Here is a 20,836-nt window from a genome sequence, read left to right on the forward strand (position 1 = left end):
TGTCTTCGGGTCACATGACCCAAAGGTTCATAACGAACCATTGTTGTGTTTACCCAATTTTACCCAATACAAAAACAAATAAAAATAATTTTCTTTTAACCTTCGCAATGTGGGGGGTCTGAGACAGCCCACCGGTTAAAAGAAAATGCTTCACTTTGTTTTTGTATGCGGTAAAGTTGTCGCAATACAACGGTGGGTCACAATGACTGATGGGTCAGAATGACCCGAAGATAACACAAGGGTTAACAAAAGGCACTTTTTGCCACAAAAACGTAATTTCAACTTAACCCTTGTGTTCTCTTCGGGTCATTCTGACCCATCAGTCATTGTTACCCACCGTCGTATTGTGACAACTTTACCGCATACAAAAACAAAGTGAAGCATTTTCTTTTAACCGTCGGGCTGTCTCAGACCCTCCACATTGCGAAGGTTAAAAGAAAATGATTTTTATTTGTTTTTGTATTGGGTAAAATTGGGTAAACACAACGATGGTTCGTTATGAACCTTTGGGTCATGTGACCCGAAGGCAGCACAAGGGTTAAACCATGCAACGGAAATGTAAATAAAAATACAAGCAACTCAATCGCTAGCAAGACGAAACTTTTGACATCAACGTTGTCTATGTAGTCCAAATATTGACAGATCCTTAGGGGTGGGAAAATAAATAATAATATATATGTGAGAGAACAATGGTTGTGCTCCCCGAAGGCGTGAGCACACCCAATAACAGTAACAATCAAGTTCAGGTTAACTTCATTTATAAATTCAAGCAACCTCTGTGGGTCACGCAGGTTGTGTGTGTCATTCGCAACAAAGCAGGCAAAAAAAACAACAACAAAAAACAACGCAGGATAATCGATTTGCTACGAGCCTACCTGTTTCTTCCTTTGCAAAAATCATGGCATGACAAAACCAGCAAAAAGCGAAAAGTTGATTCAGAAAATCTCAAATTTCAGACAGAATGGACTGACAAGTATGCATTTGTGTCGCGGTGGGAAGCACAAAACCATATGTTTAATCTGCAACGAGACGGTTGCCCTTGTCAAAAGTGGTAGAGCTAACGTGAAACGTCACCATGACACAAAGCATAGACACTTATCAAAATTACCCCCAGAACTCTGAGGTAGGGCCAGAAAAATAAACCATCACTGTTCCGGACCCTGAACTGAATGGAAATTTGGTGAGTGGACCTTTTGAGTTTCTAATTGAGTACCGCTCTACTAGATGATGTAAGATGGGTCTGTAAACCTCTCCCCACTCTGCCTCCGATTGGCTGTGAGGTTAAGGCATTAGGAGTGACCATTGGTTCCAGAGCCAATTGTAAAGTTGGGAAGCACGGGTAAAATGCTGTGTATATGTGCCACCATATTGAATGAATGAAAAAACTAAGGATGTCCCTTTCCTCATGAACTACCAGCATCAAATGATAATAAACAATGATAATTTTTATTATTTATTATTATTATTTTTAGGGGAGCTGAGATGAAATGTAGGGGTGCTTGAGCACTCCTAAAAAGGGTCTTAAATCGACACTAGTGCATAATAATGAATTAAAACAACATTTAAGCAACATCACCTGATCAGACCAGTATTTCTTGGGACCAATTCTGTCCCAGCAACTCGAGAGCACTTAGACAGCAATACAGCAAAGTAGAACGATTTGTCATTTCATCCAAAATAATTTCCCATTATGATTTTTTAAAATAATAACAATTCAACAGACCTGATGCACAAAACATATACATTTGTCCAACAGAGATAGTGCTGAAGATTTTCCTGAGGACGGATTAAGCTGAGCTACCTAGCAAGGGTACTATGCAAGGCTAGACAAAGCCAGTTACAGGGGGCTGTAAGTGGATGCTTTTTAATAGATTTTTCACTTTCCATCACTCCACTTCCTTAAAATGTCCTCAGCAGCATTTAAAGTAGAGTCCTCCTGTGGGAGAGAGGCATGTGAGAGGGACGGGTACAGAGATAAATTTGATTTTAAATGCTTTATATTATCAAATGTTCACCTTGACAAAGCAAAACCTGATGTAGTTTTGAAAATCTTCACGATGCTCCGGGCTATAGAAAGCTGAAACAGGAATTGTCGCCAAACCCTACGAAATTTAAACGAGACATACATTATATACTGTATATATCTACTGTATATGGGAATTACATTTATCTTAACATCATCATGTTGATCAGACTGAATCCAAGCTTTAGCATCTGCTCTTCTTTACCTTCTCTTTGATCAGCCACTTCACAAATCTGTAGTCATGAGGCTCATTTTGAGTGTTTGGGTCATTGAAGTCAACCTCTACACAAAAACAGCAATAAAGCTGAAATCGGATCATTTGTATTAGAAAATAACCCTCTTGGAAAGTGATACAGTAGATTTTCGGAAAAGATACTCACTGATCAAGGAGATGTCTGCAATCATGAAATACCCTCCCTCTGGAAGGATGGGATGCAGCCCCACGCTCTCCAGACACGTGGCCAGCTTCCTGCGCTTGTGGTGCAACCTATCTGGCAGCTGCTGGAAATAGCTTTCGGGGGTCCCAAACTGCTCATACTCCCTCTGGAAACCCTGTGCTACTGCCTCCTGGAGAGATTGAGAGTGTCTGAAAGTCAGTAAATCTTGGAGATTAATTATTCCCACCCCATATTTTGTGCTGAATAATGTTGATTCAATTAATAATATTTTTTTTAATTGCATGTAAAGCATTTTTCATGCTTTATTGAACAGTTTCTTTCAGTGAAATTTGACAGTAAAGGCACAGAGAGAAAGGCTAACTTTTGAAGGGAGTTGTGTCGCTTTTTCTTGTAGGATGCCCTCGCACAACTCCCTGCCCCGCACACACATACACAGCCACACACACACAAGTGAGGAAGTTTGTTGGATATTTCTATGCTACAGTAGATTTAACAATGTTATTTTTGCAGTATCATGATTTTTGATCACCATACATTAATTAGCAAGCTAATGTAATTGGGATTATTAGTTTCATTAGTTATAGTTACACTGTACCTAAGAAATTGGAGATGTTATTGTTGCACTGTAGTGTTCTTGTTTGTTCACTAGTCTGTGCCTAGTAGCTGAGATGTGGTTACTTTGCGATGTGGCCAGTAAATATAGACTGCTCCTTGACTATCTGCATTTCGTATATTCACTTCTTGTACGTCACTTTCGATAATAGTGGCTGCTAAATTAATAAAACTAGTGCATAGTGCCAGTGATGCAGTCGGTGATTAAGATGTCTGTGAAACACGCAAATACAGATTACTTGAACTATAGATAGTGCACAGTGCCCACACACACACACACACACACACACACACACACACACACACACACACACACACACACTCCTGGAATTATAGATAGGGCACAATGCCCGTGATTATGTCGTTGACACACACAGATGTCTGGAATTATATAGTGCAGAGCCCATGATGCAGCTGGTGATGACAGTTCTTCTCCGTGGTTTTGGTACCTATATTTCTCAGATCACAACTGAAATTACTTGTTCAACCTCCACACCATCTATTCTAGTAAAATTGCCAATGCTGTGGTAGCCTACATTCATGAAACTGATTATGTAGCCTTCATCCGTCTGCTGTTTCCTACATAATAAATTGCTTATTTTGTGCTGATAAAAATTTACTATTTTGGTTTTCTGTTAATTGTCTTACCACCAATGGTTGAGCCAGTTGTCATAATTGTAAACCTAATTCACCATACAGCGCTTGCATGTACATTTGCAATGTGCAGGTAAACACATTCATTTATATAATAAAATTCACTGATCTATTCTGAAAGTATATCCACTTTATATTGTCGTTCTGTTAGCTAGCCAGCAAACCCCTTTGAAAGCAGCTGATCGGTTGTAAAAGCAAATCTGCTTCTAAATAACTAACAGAATTTCCCTAATTTCCTTACTACAAACTCCGGTGCGTTAAGCGCTTAGTTTCATTTCATTGAGAATGCCTTTGTTAATTGCATTAGTTCATTATGAAACTAAATTCACTGAAGCCATCATACAGCCTCCGATACAGCCTCCTAGTGCACGCGCTAGTGAAGCGTATGGTGCGAGGGATGACCAGAGGGCCAATTACAGTGAAGGTGCTGTGAAGGGGCTGGGATGAGTTCCCATGATGCCTGTTGAGGCACATGAAATATGGGGATTGTTTTTTAAAATGTCGAAATGCTGACCCAAACAATGTCAATCGCGGCACTGCACTCCATTGGATTATAAAAAGGACACCTACGAAGTTTTGAACTTTGCAGAGTACCCGGTTCTTGAGATAACCGTTGGAAACTCAGATACAGATGTAAAATGTAACAACATGAGTCTAAAAACATGTCATATCAGTCCTATAATATACACATCAGTGTTATACACACTGATGTATGTATAATAATATAATAAGTCATTTAACCTGAGCAGCGGTGGCACAGTGGTACACAGAGTTCTGATGGACGGTCTTCAGGTGTTTCAAGATGTGGCCAGAACCAATGGCCCAGCCCACCTGAAACACAAGCCAATAATTACATACAATCGGAATCTGATATATTACATTACCCCTATAATTAACCTGTACAATTTCACCTATAGTGCATCTCTTCGGCGGCTCTTCTCTCTGTACACCAACAGCTGCACCTCTAGTCATCCGTCCGTCAAACTCCTGAAGTTTGCGGACGACACCACCCTCATTGGGCTCATCTCTGGTGGAGACGAGTCTGATTATAGGTGGGAAGCGGCCAACCTGGTGACCTGGTGCAGCCAGAACAACCTAGAGCTCAATGCTCTTAAGACAGTGGAGATGGCTGTGGACTTCAGGAAGAATACAGCCCCACTCGCCCCCATCACCCTGTGTGACTCCCCAGTCAACACTGTGGAGTCCTTCCGCTTCCTGGGCATAATCCTCTCCCAGGACCAGAGCAGGCTGTAGCGTATCATCCGCACTGCTGAGAAGGTAATTGGCTGCAATCTGCCTGCCCTCGAGGACCTGCACACCTCGAGGACCCTGAGGCGAGCGAGAAAAGATTGTGGCCGACTCCTCCCACCCTGGTCACTCCCTGTTCCAGTCACTCCCCTCCGGCAGAAGGGACCAATACCACACGCCACAAAAACAGTTTCTTCCCTTCTGCTGTTGGCCTCCTCAACAAGGCCAAGGGTTCACTTGACTGACTTCATGACTCAATGTCCTTAAAACACACTGCTTTTTGCACTGCACTACACAATCTTGTACCATTTGTATTTTCTGTAATATTTGTATTTTTTTTTTATATTGTAAATTACTGCAACTTATATTTTATTTTATATTTTATTTTATATTTTATTTTTATTCTAATTCCACTTAGTATTGCTAGTTATGTACCCTTAGTATAGTTAGTCCTCATATTTAAATTTTAGATTCCTGCCAAAGCAAATTCCTTGTCTGTGCAAACTTTCATGGCGAATAAAACCCATTCTGATTCTGATCAAACTGAGATTAACTTATTACCTTCCATCCAGTTGCACTGAAGCTCTTTCCAGCACTCCCAATAGTGACAGTCCTCTCCCACATTCCTGGGAGACTGGCTTTGCAAAAAATAAACAAATAGAACCTGAGAGTTACATCAGTGTGAGATGCAGATCAAACAGATGCAAAGTGTCATCTGTAACACCTGTCAGTTTAAAATATGAAAGCTTTCTACAAGAATCTTGATGTTATCAGTGATATCTGACCTATCTTGACATGCTCAGCTCCATCGTAGGTTAGCCACTCATACACCTCGTCACTGATACACACCACATCATGTTTTATACAGAGGTCAGCTATCACCTGAAGCTCCTCTCTCTTATACACCTGTAGGTAGCAACAACAGTGAGACGTTTTCCTCAAGACGAAGGTCAGGTTTCCTTTGTCATTTCCCACACTGTGAGCTATAATATGTGAAGACAAATAGCATAAAACAAATATAACCAGACAAATACCTCACACACACCCTATAACATTATTATCTCACTTTTCCTAGAGGGTTGTTTGGAGTGTTGATGACAATGGCTTTGGTACGCTGAGAGAATTTACTAGCCAGCTCCTCAGCAGGTAGGACCCAGTCTTTACTAGACAGAACCTTTCCTTCAGCTCTCTAGGAGAAAACAAACATTATCATACTTCTAAATTTTTCATTTCACAAATTACAATTTTGGTCACAATCTAGCAAATTCATGAAGAGAACTTTATGATTGCCATCTGATCAATTTGACAACTCACTGGCCTTAGCGGAACATAGACAGCCTTTCCCCCTGCCATCATAACCATGGGTTGGTAGCAGTCAAAGAACGGTTCGATGATGATGACCTGACAAACCACGAGGAGAAAGACTACATTTTTGCTGTAGCTGAATATGAGTCAACTTTGGTTATGTTCCAGTTGCCCCTGACAGTCGAGATTAGGCTATGGCTACTCCTGAATAAGTGTTGTTGTCTGTACCTCGTCTCCCTCGTCAACCAGAGCCTGGAAAGTGCAGAAGAGAGCTTGGTACGCCCCTACAGTGACTAGAATGTCCTCCATGGCATCCACCTCCCTTCCCACTATCATACCAAAGAACTTGGCCAGAATTTTTACCAAGGGGGGGTGGCCCTGTAAGAGAGGCACACAAACAGTGTAAATCTTTTTCATTCATTCATTCTTTAAATCTACTTCTTCATCAGTCACTTGCGCATGCAGGCAAACACTTATCTTACAAAAGCTCGGGTGTATTGATGCATGGAACATCCTCCGGTCAATGCTTTGCAGAACGCCTCCTGGAGGTAGTTTGGAGGGGAGAAGTCTGGGAAGCCCTGTCCTAAATTAACTGCTTTGTAGTCGGCGGCGAGTTGGGTGAACTCTACCCTGTGAATGAACAGTAAATTAATCATTACAGAGGTTGTTGGTAGTCACAGAACACCATATATAAAACATGCATTTAGAAATATTATGCAAACCATATATTTTTGTCAACACCCTCGATTCTGCGAGCATGGAGACGGCGTGACATTCTTAACTGAAATAAAAAGCAAGGTAAAGAGCCTTAACATAATGCAAATGTCATAAACCATTAAGATTAGTTGTTTGTCGTTTTTGAGGATATTGCCTCATACTTGGTGTATAACACCAATCCTTACCTTACCTCAAATTTCGCAACGTTTTCTATTTTACAATTTACAGACAGACTCGCTATTCTTCTTAGCATACCAGGCCGGGACAGATTACCTTGAAATAAAAGTAAATCTTATATGGTTGCAATGTCGAATGGACGTGCATGCAATTGTGGTAGCCTACTACTTAACTGTGAGTTACTCACTTTGCAGACCGTTCGTTTTTCGCCGCTACCGGTTATAGGTCAATGAGCCACTAATCCTACGGATTTAACCAAGCAAGAATTATAAAAAGTGCGTTTAGGTTACATTTCGCTCTATTTGACAATAAGTAAGCAACACCGTCCCTCTCAATGCTGTTCAACTGCGATCCTTTAGCTGTGAGGTCACATGATCACTAATTTCTTACTTTGATCGCCCTTGTTTTTTTTGCACTTCCTGCAGAGGCGGGACATTGCGATCCAAGACCCAAAACCCCTGCTGACATTATTTACAGCAGTCGTGGCCAAACGTTTTGGCAGTGACATACATACAAAAATATACATAAAAGAGGGGACTTTAAATGTTTTAACTTACCTAATTAACTACTTTAACTTATGACACGCATATTATTGTTTTCCAATATACCATAGACACTTGTGAAAAAAGTATATACAAATACCGAACCAGCAAACATAGCTAACAAAATTTGTCTCTGCCAAAATAATTTTAGCCATAACTGTATGCATATAGCATCTAACATTTTAAATAATATGGTAGGATAGGTATTGAGACAGTTTAGGTGAATGTTTAAAATGCAAATATAAGCCTGGTGTGAATTCTGTCCCATTTCACCAACAATGTATGCTGGGAACATACAAGTGAAGTGTGTTATAGGCACCTCCGCAGGACAATGGACATTTAAAACCAAAATACTAAATGAAGGGTAGGCTACAGTATACACGTGTGGAAAATGTAAGGGAACTCAAGTCTCCCATTTTATTCGATACAGTGACATTATGAATCACACCTACAGTCTAGGTACCAGACTATAATATCCACAATTTACAGTCTGTTTTACATAATCCTAACTTGCCCTATACCCATCCTTTCTTTACAAGGCAGCCTTCTTCAGATCCTGTGGCAGCACTCTGCCCTTCTTTCGTGCTCTCTCCTTCTTTTTCTCCACGTTACCCTTCTTTCTCTTCAGGATGTTCCTTCGTCTCTTGTCCTGCCTGTGCTGCATCTTCTGTACAACTGTCTCACTACGCTCTGTCCATTTGATCTTCCTCTGAGAGCGCATCTTCTCCTTCCTCTTCAGGGAGGTCCTAAGGAGGTTCTCGTCATCTTTGATCTTGAGGCCCTCTGCCTTGTACAGAACGTTGGTCCATTTCATCTTCTCCTCCAGCACTTTGGCCTTCTTCTCATTTGTCTCTCTTAGGTGCTCCAGCTTGGCCTTGCGTGCTTCCACACGGCCCAGAAGCTGCTTGTAGTTTTTCCCGGTAAGAGGCGTCAGGTTGCCCTTCACGCTCTTCTTCTTGTCCTTTTTCTTCTGCTCCTTACTCACAAAGACCTCCTCTACCATTTCCACCTATTGATGATCACAATGGAGAAACATTTTTATCATCCACATATTTTGAAGGCGGTGAAGTAATTTCGTGGGAAACTTCTAGTACAGGTCAAAAATTAGATATTTTTATTTGAGTAAATCTGTCAACAGAAATCAATAAATCAAACCTTGTTAAAAACGATGGCAGTCTCATCCCTCTTGCCAGTTACTGGAGCAGTGACCACAGGGGTGTCTTCCTGTTTGATCTCCTGAGCAAGTTCTTCTCCAGCTTTCTCTGCCAGCTTTTTCATCAGAAACCCCTTCCTTTTCCTCTTCTTCCGTTCTCTCTCCAACTTCCGCTTGGTTCGCTTGGCCTGAACAGCTTCTGAAGATGGATCTTTAGCTGCTCCCTAGTGGTTGAAGAAATTGAGTTTGGACTGCAATTTACGGAATGGTGGGTTTTAAATAAAAACAGCTTATCTCCATCTACTAGGTGCTCCACAGCCCCATTGAGATACAAACCTGGCCTCTTGACTCCTCAATCTTCTCATGGAGCCTCTGTCGTAGAATATCTACAGTTGAGAATGTTGCCCCTGTAGTTCCACCTAGAAGGCGATAAAGTTATGACTCAGAAAACAATGTCAATAGAGTAAATGGAAAACTGTCAAACACCAGCTTTACCTTCAGGCTTCTTTTGTGTCCTGTTCATGCCATTATGAACTTTAGGTTCAGGGACATTCTGTTCCTTAGTCCCAAATCCATTCTTCACTGTGCTTGTTTTTGCCTTTTGAAAGGGAATCAGTGGTGGCTTCTGGTGCTGTGTCTTGTTCATATTGACGTGCTTTCCTTGAGTGTTTTTCTGTTTGCCTCTGTTCTTCTTCTTAGGAGGACCAGCATCACCCCCACTTCGAAAAGGTACTATGAAGAAAAGAAAAAAAGCCTCGTAAAAGGAGTACTTTATACACCTCCCCAAATAAACATAGCATTACTTAAGCTAGTTTGCGTTTGCAACTAAACAAAGGCAGTAAACACTTACCAAATGGACTATTCCTTGGTTCTCTACTCGGTTGAGCACACACTTTACTGGCTAACATTTGTACATAGGAGTCCTTGGAAGCAAGACTTGCCATTTCGGAAAAAAACGACTTGAGCTACTTTCCAGACAACACCACAGTAGCTAGCTACCTATGTATCTAGCTAAATAATGCACCTGGTGTGCACTACTATGCTAGCTTTAAAGCTAACAATAATAGACAATTTTCTCAAATCAGAGTAAATCTAACTAAGTACCCTATTCTGCGATAGTAAAATACAGGATTTATGACTGCAACATAATTGTACAAAGGATAAACATAAGTCAGAACGCGTGACAAGTTCCTCGCTGAAATAAGCACACGTGGGTAGGATCATGTGGGCGTGGTTTACAGGTCGTCATTTGTTTGACAGGATGTAGTTACATTTTAAACGTCCCCCCTGCGCAATGAAGATGTCAGTTATGTAGTCGATGCCTTGGCCGATTACCGTGTACAATTTCGTAAAAATGAACGGTCTGCAATTTATCTTTGCATGTTCTGCGAAGAGGATAATCAGAAACAATATGGTGAGTTACCACTGTTAATCAAATTATTCCACTTTCATAGAAATTAGACTAGCTAACATGATTGTTTCTTTCCACTATTTAACGAACAATTAACCCGGTAAAATATGTAGGCTATACCTATTCATGTGTATATATTTTATTCTCTGCAGATACGCATCTACTTAAAGCGAACTTTCGTACTGACTAGACTGCCTCTCAAATGTTCCGAAGGTAAAGTGGACAATGGTTAATTTCACATACTACTGCCAAAATGTTGCTGATGAGACAACTGCTCCAGCAGGGCTCTCTTGTATTTCTCAGCGTGAGAAATACAAGGTCTTGCGTGAGAGCGTGTGAACTGGTTGTATTTATTGCAATTATTTGAGAGCCCTGTGCTGTACATTGTTACCGTGTTGCATAATTCCGTTGCTTTGTCACTGTTCCGGTCTCAATATTTAGGACAACTGATCCATGTGGGACGACAGTCAAGCTCTACAGCTGCAAGTGCAGAGAAAGGAGAGGACTTCTTCTTCAAATGGTTCTTGCTTCTCATCCCTGCAACCACGTTTGGGCTTGGGACGTGGCAGGTCTGATCCCTTACCTTTTGAAGTACCTTCAGTCAACATAAAGGCCTCTGCACACTGAGTCCGAAATTTTTGTATGCGTTTTTTTGTATTCGTCCAGAGCTGCCAACTTTTCCAAAAACCTTGGAGTGAGATTTGGTATTTTGTGGGGCCAATAACAATTTTCCTGCAAAGCACCAATGCGTGAGAGTTGGCAGCCCTGTTCGTCGGCCTAAAAATTTGTCACCAACAGACACCTTGCACACTAAGTCCGATGCGTATTTATTAAACCTTTGCGAAAAAATACTAAATGGATTCGTCAAGCAGTGAGGATGGTTTTGTTGCCCTCTCTCTCATTAAAAAGAGAGAGAAAAAAGGGAGAAATAGGAAATATTGGGTCCATCCAATCCTGAGATTGCACAGAGGAAGGAGTTTCACCTCCTTATCAAGGAGCTGAGAAATTATCCTGAGAAATTGAAAATCGATTCTGAACCAATCGATCCTGAACAGAGACTGGCTCGATGGGAAGCATGTCAAAATCGAGGCCCCTGCAAACACAGGTTCCCTTTCTTTCTTTTTTTTGTTGCAAAGGCACCTTTTTCAGCGTCCTCCTTGCATTAGTAGATGCTGATTACCGTTTCCTGGCCATCGATGTGGGGAGCTATGGTGGGAACAGCAACGGAGGCATTTTTGCTGATTCTGCACTGGGACGGGCCCTCCAGCGTGGGACCCTGAATGTTCCATCCCCATTGGAGGTCACGTCTGCGCCTGAATTGGGGAAGGTCAACCATGTTATCGTGGCAGACGAGGCCTTTCCCATGAAGCCGTATTGTCTCCGACCCTACGGTGCAAAGCACCTTGAAGAAGACAAGCAACATCCACCTGTCAGGAGCGCGTCGCATCTCTGAAAATGCATTCGGCATTTTTCCCCAAAGATTCAGGGTTTACAAAAGGCCAATGGAGGTGAACCCTGACCTGGCAGACAGCATCATCAAGGCAACCTGCATCTTGTGCAACTACCTGCGCCATGAAGTGGGACAAGCCAGCCAGGGTGACAACTTTGAATTTGACGATGCTGGCAACGCGTGTCTACAGGAGTTTCAGAGGCCAAGGGGCAAGTTTATATGTCTCCCATTAGACCACTCTAGCGCCACCAATGGGTCAAATTTGTACTTGTGTTTACACACGCAACTTTTGAACCGTATGACTGATTTTCAAAAATGAGGTACCATTGGATTCCCTGGATCAAGACAAGTTCAACTTGAGTTCAACTATGACGTCAATTTCCGGTTATATAGGCCTAGATTTCCGCCATTTCCGGTTTTATCAAAAACCTTTGAAAGCCTACTCCTCCTACAATTTCCCAATCTTCCCCAGAATTGGCACACATCATCATCAGAGCAACCCTCACTCAGGTATTACTTTTATATAGCATTTTCAAAACCATTTGTCCGGTACAGCCAATCAAAATTGGCAACAAAGCAGCCAAAAAGGAATTTGGGTCAAATCTCGTCAAATATTTGAGATATCAACACTAAACTTGGTATATCGGTGGAAGACACTACAACATGTTACCATGTTCAACGGCAACTTCATATCTCCAAAAATGATTGATATGAAGCAACTCGAATTTATTGCTAACGCTAAAATAATGCTTTACACATCCGCCGGTCAAAAACTGATACTCTGATTCAATCACAAGTTCATATGAAGACTCTTGAGAATGTTCAGTACACAAATCTGAGAAGTTGACTGTAAGATGAAAAATAGATTTATTGTGAATATTTGAAAAAAGCATTCTTGGCTAATTGCTACGGATATTTCCAATGAAATGTCTCCCCTTGCTCCTCAGCGCGCGCGCTCCACATTCTCACACACTCAGCCTTTCCCTTGACACGCGCGAGCCTGGCGAAACGCACACACAACATGTCAGGACATTGTGGGCTGAACCAAAGCCCCCACTCATTCAGAATCAGAATGGGTTTTATTCACCATGAAAGTTTGCACAGACAAGGAATGGGGTCCTCGAGGTGTGCAGGTCCTCGAGGGCAGGCAGATTGCAGCCAATCACCTTCTCAGCAGTGCGGATGATACGCTGCAGCCTGCTCTTGTCCTTGGCAGTGGCAGCAGCTTACCAGATGGTGATGGAGGAGGTGAGAATGGACTCAATGATGGCTGTGAAGAAGTGCACCATCATTGTCTTTGGCAGGTTGAATTTCTTCAGCTGCCGTAGGAAGTACATCCTCTGTTGTGCTTTCTTGGTGAGGGAGCTGATGTTCAGTTCCCACTTGAGGTCCTGGGAGAGGATAGTGCCCAGGAAGCGGAAAGACTCCACAGTGTTGACTGGGGAGTCACACAGGGTGATGGATGTGAGTGGGGCTGTATTCTTCCTGAAGTCCACAACCATCTCCACTGTCTTAAGAGCATTGAGCTCTAGGTTGTTCTGGCTGCACCAGGTCACCAGGTGGGCCGCTTCCCACCTCTAATCAGACTCGTCTCCACCAGAGATGAGCCCAATGAGGGTGGTGGCGTCCGCAAACTTCAGGAGTTTGACGGACGGATGACTAGAGGTGCAGCTGTTGGTGTACAGGGAGAAGAGCAGAGGAGAAAGGACGCAGCCCTGGGGTGATCCAGTGCTGATGGACCGGGAGTCAGAGACTTGTGTTCCCAGCTTTACGCACTGCTTCCTGTCAGACAGGAAGTCTGTGATCCACCTGCAGGTGGAATCAGGCACGTTCAGCTGGGAGAGCTTGTCCTGAAGCAGGGCGGGGATGATTGTATTGAAGGCAGAGCTGAAGTTTAGCTGTAAACCAGGGTTTGTCGTTGTTGTAGCTCACCCTGGTGCGTGTTGGTATACAGCAGTCCTCACAGAAGCTGATGTATGATGTCACAGCCTCTGTGAGCTCATCGCCTAGCACAATAACCAAGGAATCCGGATTTTCATGCTCCACACTCAGTATCTGGCTGGCGAGCACACGTTGAGCCTCGTTGACGCTAGCCTTGGCTTGAAGCGAAGGCCCTTGTGGATCTTGATGGTATTGCATTTTAGATTTTGTATCCCAATGGTAAGTCTGCAGCATGAATCTAATTGCTATGGCTTTTTCCCAAAATCCTCTCTCCCTCTGCTCCTCAGCGCGCGCTCCACATTCTCACACACACATTCTGTGACGCACACACAGCATTTCAGGACATTGTGGGCCGACCAAGCTCCCACTCACTCCTTGATTTCAGCATAGGCCCTAGAGGACCTTGGTGTCATTGCATTTCCGATTTTGTATGCAATCAGTGTTTCCTCTATGATTTTTTTTAGCAGCAGGTCTGTTTATCCAACAGACCTGCCCATATTTAAATTAGCAAGAACTATAGACTAATACAATAACAGGCTTAAATGAACTGACAACATAAGTTATACGACTTACAGTTCTCAAGGACGCACACACGCAATCTCAACTGCGGTGTGAAGCGCATGTCCGTGCAATTCTCCGACATGCACTCTAACAATCACTGCTGATAGACGGCCTACAATTTTGTACAGCCTTATTTCTGATACCGTGGCGGCCGCCACGGCAAAATCAACATAGAGGAAACACTGGCAATGGTAAAAAGTTCTCAAAATCCTGAAACATTAATAGTATAGGCCATGAGTAACTACCACACCACAAATGACACACCATAGGTGGCGCTACAGGCCAAGCCCTGACGCACAAAGATACCGCTTTCTGGAATGGGTGGGCTGACCAAGCCCACACCCTTCACTCCTTGGCTTGAAGTAAAGTCCCTTGTGGATCTTGATGGTATTGCATTTCAGATTTGTTATCCCTTTGGTAAGTCTGCAGCATGGATTTTTCTATACAGTGACAATTTGTGAAGAATATACATTTTTCAATGGTTCGCAATGTTTGGAGGAATCCGCCATTGCTGCTTGCAGTTATATTATTATTATTATTATTATTATTACATTCAATACAACACTGAACCACAACTTGTTAAATGCACATACTCTGTACAACATGTGTATACATAGTTTCTAAATTTATATTTTGTACATACAATATGTATTCATTTTTGTATTATTGTAGTATTGTTATACAATATTTTAATGTCGAGTCCTGTACATACTCTTGATACAGATCAGAATCCATCATATCTTGGACTAGCCTGGCTCTGCCCTCCTACGTACTTCTGCTCAATTTTGATTTTGCTTCTGTACTAGGTCTGGCCATTCGGTACGTAAGATTTTTCAGGTTGATTTTCAACCGGCCAATCAGCAAACAGAGGGAGTGGCTGAGAACGATGACGTTGATGTTGTGCGCTAGTTTGTGTTGTAGTTCCGTAATGGAGGCGGAGAAAGATGCGAGCGAAGCCATTCGGTCCGTTGTGGCAACGCTGCCGAATATCCATAAGCTAAAGCCAGAGCAAGAACAAATTTTGCTGAGTTTTGTTGGTGGCCATGATGTTGTGGCCCTCCTCCCCACGGGGTTCGGAAACAGTTAGATTTTCGAGCTACGGCAGCTAGCTCTGTTACAGTAGTGGTGAAGGAATTGGCTAAGGCGAACGCTAGCGATTGGTTATGGCAGATCAGAGTGGCTCTGGGCAGATCCAATGGTTTTAAACTTTAACAGAGTACACGCCTACAAGGAAGTCAACGCTTGTCAATGGAGTGAGGCCAGACTCTCTGTACAAATGAAATGTACGAGAGTCTGGTTAGGACCAGGCTAATCTTGGACACCCAAAATCAGTGAATCTCACAGCCAAATTTCAAAACAAACAAGTGGAAGACTTGACTAGGTCTGTGAAATAAACTATTAAAAGGGATTTGATGATCACTAGTCTAGTGATTACGTTATTCTGTGTTGTCATCATTCAGTTTTTTTGTGTCAATATAAGTTATTTGCTATGGACAAAGAACTGATGTTCAAAGATAAATGATGCAATTTCTAAAATCATCTAGGTTAGACGGCGACAGTGGAAATTGCAGATGATGGCAGATTTGAAAAACCTTACCTCAGCTGAACCCATCCCACTTCCCATCGAGTAAGTCTCAGCCTACAACACTCACATTATACTTTCTCTCCCTGTGCATGTTTGATAATGCCTGACCATCTGTTGTTTATCCCCCACTGTGTCTGCCACCAGTCCCCTGGAGCTGAAGGACTTGGAGTACCGCAGGGTAAAAGTGAGAGGTCGCTACAACCACTCCCAGGAGATGTACATTCTACCACGCTCTCCTGTCGACCCAGAGAAAGAGGCCAGGGAAGCGGGCACCCTGTCATCCAGCGGGGAGACTGGAGCCAATGTCATTACCCCATTCTACTGCACTGACCTAGGGTAGGAATTAATGGTTATAACCACACATATGTACATTCATTATTTGTTTGATTTTCTCATGACTCGTGTAGTTAGTTACTTGGTTGTTACTAGTTGACACTTACGATTAGGGAGTGAACTCCTATCTTACCCTATACGGCACCCCTGTCCATTGTATGAGTGGATTCATTTTCTACATTATTCAATCCAACAGGATCACAATCCTTGTCAACAGAGGATATGTACCGAGGAAAAAGATCAGACCTGAGACCAGGACAAAGGGACAGGTCAAAAAAAAAAAAAAACGTTCTCGCCCCATCACTTCAACTATTCCTGTACCTCTGCAAAATCTATTATGTTGCATCCCATGTTAATGGCTGACTTGTATGGACTTTCTCTTTACTCTCCAGGTGAATGATGAGGTGGAGGTGGTGGGGGTGGTGAGGTTGACAGAACCCCGTAAGCCCTTCGTGCCTCAAAATAATGTGGAGCGGAACAGCTGGCACTACCGGGACCTGGAGGCCATGTCTTCAGTCACGGGTGCAGAACCCATCTTCATTGATTCCGACCTGGGTAGGTCTGGCTTTGTTACCAACCAGTCATTGATTTCATAATTTGTATATTTGATTGTAATATACTGGTTATATAACCAATGGGGAACTGAGCATGTTATATCAGAAACACAATGTGTAAACCTTTACCTGGTGGCATGTGTACTTTCAGCCAGTACCATTCCTGGAGGCCCAATAGGAGGACAGACAAGAGTCACGCTGAGGAACGAACACATGCAGTACATCATGATATGGTACGGGAGATTCATCAATGTGCATAGTTGATAATGAACCCCTTCCTTCAGCTTGAAGCAAATTGAATGCAGTTCTACAGTATTTTAAATGCATCTTAAAGTTTGGATGGGCAATTGTCCACCCTATAGACAGACATGTAGCAAAAGTCTGACAATAATCCAAGTCCTCATTTTGTAATTGTTCCTTTTTCCCAGGTATGGCCTTTGTACAGCTACCTCTTACATGTGGTACATAAAGTTCTTCAAAAAGATTAAGCTATAAATGCCCAATCTGGCTCATGTTGGTTTACTTCAAGACTTCAATCACTTCTGAAGCTCTACAGCTCATCAAGAAGTTGGTTTTATGTGAAAAGTTGTGAAATACTGTCAATAAATGTATCGTGATTCACAAACTTCTTGTTTTGCTTGAAAGTGCGTTCTCCGGCTCTTAACATTGTGAAACATCACCAAATCACATTTTAAAGCCTCCTCAGCAAACTGATTTGTCAGGACTCAAGATTTGATGCCATTGAACAGAACAAAAACATCACATTTGTGTAATTAATTCAACCTTGAAAAGTTACACCTTTAATAAAACAGACGGCGTCAAGTTTTTCTTGGGACATTTATTTTAATATCAAACAGTTTATCCGAGCTTGGTGGCCAGCTCCTTGGCCTTTGCCTTCTCCAGCTTTGTGATGCGAGCGGTGGACTTGGGGCCCATGATGCCACCTCCCCAGTGACGACGGATCTGGAGGAGATAGTCAGTGAATTGCATATCAATGCAAACTGTACATTAAATAAAGAAGGTTAACCAATGTAAAGTGCAGTCATAGGTTAACCCCCCCATCACTGCTAGTTCTAGTTCTCAATCTACCGAGTTTCATAGAGGACTAGTCGCAAGATCTTAACACTCACCTCCTCATATCTGTCATTGTAGTTGGTCTTGATGGCTTCAACAAGCTTGGCAAGTGCACCTTTGTCCTCACTAAAATAGAAAAATGTTCCATTTATGATCACTACTGACACTTTACCATAAGTGTAAGGGAAGTATTTTCATCTTTGGCTCAGGGTTAAAAAGCTCATGGAACCACATGGTTTGTTCAGGTGAAGAAATTCAAACATCATAGCCAAAGTGTTGACACATTCCCATCTACATCAGCAATCAAGAATCGACATTACCAACTCGTCACGTTTCACTTACGGGTTGGTCTGTGTAAAGGCGACTGAAGTGCAGGTCTTTCTGTGCACCAGTCTTCCCAGCCTGGCCTTGCCCTTCACAATGCAGTATGGAACACCCATCTTGCGGCATAGGGCTGGCAGGAACACCACCAGCTACAGAGAAGGGCAAAAATGGCATCAAATCTGTCCAATCTATCCAGGGACAAATGAATCCTTAATTCACATGATCTTTGCTCAGGGTTAAAAAGCTCGTGTTTTAATCCACATAGAGAATTCAGGTGAAGAAATTCAGACATCATTGCAAATGACCATATTTACAAGCAACAAAATTAGGTTCAGTGCACTACCTCGATAGGGTCCACATCGTGAGCGATGACGACCAGCTGAGCCTTCTTGTTCTCCACCAGAGTTGTAACTGTGTTCACACCTTTGGGACAAAACACAAGCCCAATTACAACTGCTCTATGTCTTTTGGTAAGACTGTTCTATGCTGGTTGATGCTCAGTGTTAAAAAGCCCTTAAAACTACATGCTTGGTTTCAGGTGAAGAAATTCAAGACATCATTGCATCAAAACCATGTTTTACTGAATTACAGTTTTAAACCCAGTCCTCCAGTTGATCAGTATGTAGCGTACCTGCACGGAGTACAGGAGGCCTCTTGGTTGGGGTGTCTCCTTTCCCGGCAGCCTTCTGCTCAGCACGAGCCAGCAGCCTCTGCTTCTTCTCCTGCTTGGTCTCTGGCCTATACTTGTGGGCCAGCTTGAAAAGCTGTGTGGCTGGGAGGGGAGGGCATGGTTGATAAATTACAATAATTTAAGAACTGATGGCAGTAGCAACCGTGTGAAGAGTTACAGGAATTTTCAGATTAAGTCAGGGCGTTAAGTAGGATGCATCAGTGATCTTGGTGGAAATGTCATCATTGCTTTAAGATAGCAAATATTCTTCACATCATCTGCACACCCCTGAAATTCAAGGCTGTGTAAACTACCACCACAGGGGGTAAGTCAATCCCCCCCTCCCCAGCTTGTCTTATGAGATTGAGATTCAACTTTATTATACCACTTCCCCAGTACTAGTGTGAAAAACAGCACCCATGGTTCAACGTCTTACCTGTCTGACGGTCCAAAGCCTGCGTGAACTGGTTGATTGCAGGGGGAACCTTCAGGCGCTTGTACAGAATGGAACGCTGCCTCTGCAGGCGGATGTAGCGGGGCCATTTCACAAAGCGGGTCAGATCCCGTTTTGGCTGGACGTCCTGACCTGAACCACACAAAATCAGGGAAAAGAGAACGAGCAGGCAGGGGAATTTAGAATCCATCATCAATCTAGGGTGGAAACAACTCTTTATGTGCATCAGCGATCTTGGTGGGAGCTGTCTGCATAATTATTAAGATAGCAAATATTATTTTACATCATCTGCACAGGAATATTTTAAGTACCAATACAAATCCAGCACTCTTCCACTGCATATTACCAGCTTGACCAGACCCTACATGGCTTTTCAATTGAGCATCACCTCCATCTTTGTTCCAAGCAAGCTTAGGCATTATCAAAAGGTGACTTAAACAGTATGCTACTGATTAGCCAGAGACCAGCAACATAGGGAATTGTGCACACACCCACCATCATTTAAACATGCAGGTTACTACAGCAGCCACAATTTATTCCCTGGACTGCTCGGTTAAAAGGCAACCCTTAAAACCACACCATAGTCAATTGGCGGTGCAGACATTCTTCAGGTTGGTTGCCATCAAATGGATGCAGGGGGGTGTTTGTCCTGTCTAAAATTACATGGCAGTGTCATGTGGTATCAACATGACAACCAGCTACATTGAAGGGGATCTAATCTGTTGTGGAAAACAAAGTACCCGTTAACAAAAGTGAGTTGGGTCAAGCCGGTATCATGCGGTAGAAAAGTGTCTTCAGGTACTGACCCATACTCATTTAAGGTTACTCACCAATGCCATAGTTCTTGGGCCTCTTCTCAAAGAGGGGGTTGACTACCTTCTTAGCTTCATGCTTCTTGGCCACTGAAGGGGCAGGTGCCACCTTCTTCCCCTTAGCCTTCTTTCCCTTAGGCTTTCAAAAGAACAAAATTACGTGTTTTAAACTGCAGCAACTAGTTTAAATACGACAGGATTGAAGATTTAGCACAAAATAAGTGAAGCCACATTTTACCAAGAACCGATTCTGAAAGGGTAGCCTCATATTTGCTTTCTTAACACGAATAGCCAGCCGATCAAACTACTAGGCTACATTTAGCAAATCAGGGTCCATCACTTCATTACCATTCAATCGTTTTTTTTTTTTTACATTTAAATCATACTTGATAACAAAAACTACCTCACCCCTTGCTAATTTTTCACCTAATTCATTCCACGTCAAATGCGTAACGGGCCTACGTCGCTACACCAGTTAGCAAATCGTCTAGTCCGCTTCCTTTAACACTAACTTGCACCGTAGAAAAATTATACTAAAACCCCTAAACACTTGCAGATTATGAGATGTACGATAAGATACTAAATAACCGCTTCAAAAAACCGCAGAGTAGGTGGAAATCTGTCCCATAACACGTTGTAACGTTAAATCTCGTGTGTCGTTTAACCGACAGCACTATGGCAATTTCTTAACAGGATTTAATATCAATCAAAACATCATACATTACCATAATAACATGACGTTGGTATTTACATGATGTACAATTGGCATATATAGCACATGTCGTGATTCAATGTAGTTACAACGAGATGTTTTAGGATGAAAACCTTATAGTTTTCT

The 20,836-nt window shown here is 42.5% G+C and overlaps 4 protein-coding genes and 5 non-coding genes across 11 annotated transcripts; 1 reads left to right on the forward strand and 8 right to left on the reverse strand.

The window, feature by feature from the left end:
• Positions 1-1,422: 1,422 nt before the first annotated feature.
• On the reverse strand, positions 1,423-7,520 carry kyat1 (kynurenine aminotransferase 1). 3 transcript variants are annotated; one of them, XM_062478730.1, is made up of 14 exons: positions 7,322-7,520; positions 7,148-7,230; positions 6,963-7,021; positions 6,723-6,870; positions 6,469-6,618; positions 6,250-6,336; positions 6,002-6,124; positions 5,721-5,841; positions 5,497-5,573; positions 4,429-4,518; positions 2,404-2,590; positions 2,229-2,305; positions 2,016-2,102; positions 1,423-1,936 (listed from the first exon to the last, which is right to left on the reverse strand). In XM_062478730.1, the coding sequence occupies exons 2-14, from the start codon at positions 7,208-7,210 to the stop codon at positions 1,877-1,879; spliced, it is 1,329 nt and encodes a 442-aa protein (XP_062334714.1). In that variant the 5' UTR covers positions 7,211-7,230; positions 7,322-7,520; the 3' UTR covers positions 1,423-1,876. The 3 variants fall into 3 exon arrangements, 2 of the variants coding, with proteins under 2 accessions (XP_062334714.1, XP_062334715.1); XM_062478731.1 differs by lacking the exon at positions 7,322-7,520 and having other exon boundaries at positions 7,143-7,230; XR_009932218.1 differs by lacking the exon at positions 1,423-1,936 and having other exon boundaries at positions 2,080-2,102; positions 2,229-2,327.
• Positions 7,521-8,089: 569 nt separating this feature from the next.
• surf6 (surfeit 6) lies at positions 8,090-10,077 on the reverse strand. The gene is made up of 5 exons (XM_062478733.1): positions 9,680-10,077; positions 9,325-9,561; positions 9,166-9,248; positions 8,832-9,053; positions 8,090-8,685 (listed from the first exon to the last, which is right to left on the reverse strand). The coding sequence occupies exons 1-5, from the start codon at positions 9,771-9,773 to the stop codon at positions 8,209-8,211; spliced, it is 1,113 nt and encodes a 370-aa protein (XP_062334717.1). The 5' UTR covers positions 9,774-10,077; the 3' UTR covers positions 8,090-8,208.
• A 14-nt stretch (positions 10,078-10,091) lies between these two features.
• On the forward strand, positions 10,092-17,289 carry LOC134034294 (surfeit locus protein 1). Its single transcript, XM_062478739.1, has 9 exons — positions 10,092-10,243; positions 10,393-10,453; positions 10,682-10,809; positions 15,737-15,819; positions 15,922-16,113; positions 16,307-16,379; positions 16,503-16,665; positions 16,816-16,897; positions 17,093-17,289. The coding sequence occupies exons 1-9, from the start codon at positions 10,148-10,150 to the stop codon at positions 17,157-17,159; spliced, it is 945 nt and encodes a 314-aa protein (XP_062334723.1). The 5' UTR covers positions 10,092-10,147; the 3' UTR covers positions 17,160-17,289.
• Positions 17,290-17,482: 193 nt separating this feature from the next.
• On the reverse strand, positions 17,483-20,782 carry rpl7a (ribosomal protein L7a). The gene is made up of 8 exons (XM_062478742.1): positions 20,759-20,782; positions 20,017-20,137; positions 19,169-19,318; positions 18,694-18,834; positions 18,406-18,485; positions 18,081-18,211; positions 17,795-17,864; positions 17,483-17,627 (listed from the first exon to the last, which is right to left on the reverse strand). Exons 1-8 carry the CDS (start codon positions 20,765-20,767, stop codon positions 17,523-17,525), a joined length of 807 nt encoding a protein of 268 aa, XP_062334726.1. The 5' UTR covers positions 20,768-20,782; the 3' UTR covers positions 17,483-17,522.
• LOC134034439 (small nucleolar RNA SNORD36) lies at positions 17,939-18,009 on the reverse strand. The gene has a single exon (XR_009932243.1). It is a non-coding gene; the product is annotated as a small nucleolar RNA SNORD36 (small nucleolar RNA).
• On the reverse strand, positions 18,288-18,362 carry LOC134034428 (small nucleolar RNA SNORD36). Its single transcript, XR_009932233.1, has one exon. It is a non-coding gene; the product is annotated as a small nucleolar RNA SNORD36 (small nucleolar RNA).
• On the reverse strand, positions 18,555-18,627 carry LOC134034440 (small nucleolar RNA SNORD36). Its single transcript, XR_009932244.1, has one exon. It is a non-coding gene; the product is annotated as a small nucleolar RNA SNORD36 (small nucleolar RNA).
• LOC134034442 (small nucleolar RNA SNORD24) lies at positions 18,947-19,015 on the reverse strand. Its single transcript, XR_009932246.1, has one exon. It is a non-coding gene; the product is annotated as a small nucleolar RNA SNORD24 (small nucleolar RNA).
• Positions 19,408-19,479, reverse strand: LOC134034441 (small nucleolar RNA SNORD24). Its single transcript, XR_009932245.1, has one exon. It is a non-coding gene; the product is annotated as a small nucleolar RNA SNORD24 (small nucleolar RNA).
• Positions 20,783-20,836: the final 54 nt, after the last annotated feature.

This window comes from Osmerus eperlanus, chromosome 14 (genome assembly GCF_963692335.1).
Source record: "Osmerus eperlanus chromosome 14, fOsmEpe2.1, whole genome shotgun sequence".
NCBI lineage: Eukaryota > Metazoa > Chordata > Actinopteri > Osmeriformes > Osmeridae > Osmerus > Osmerus eperlanus.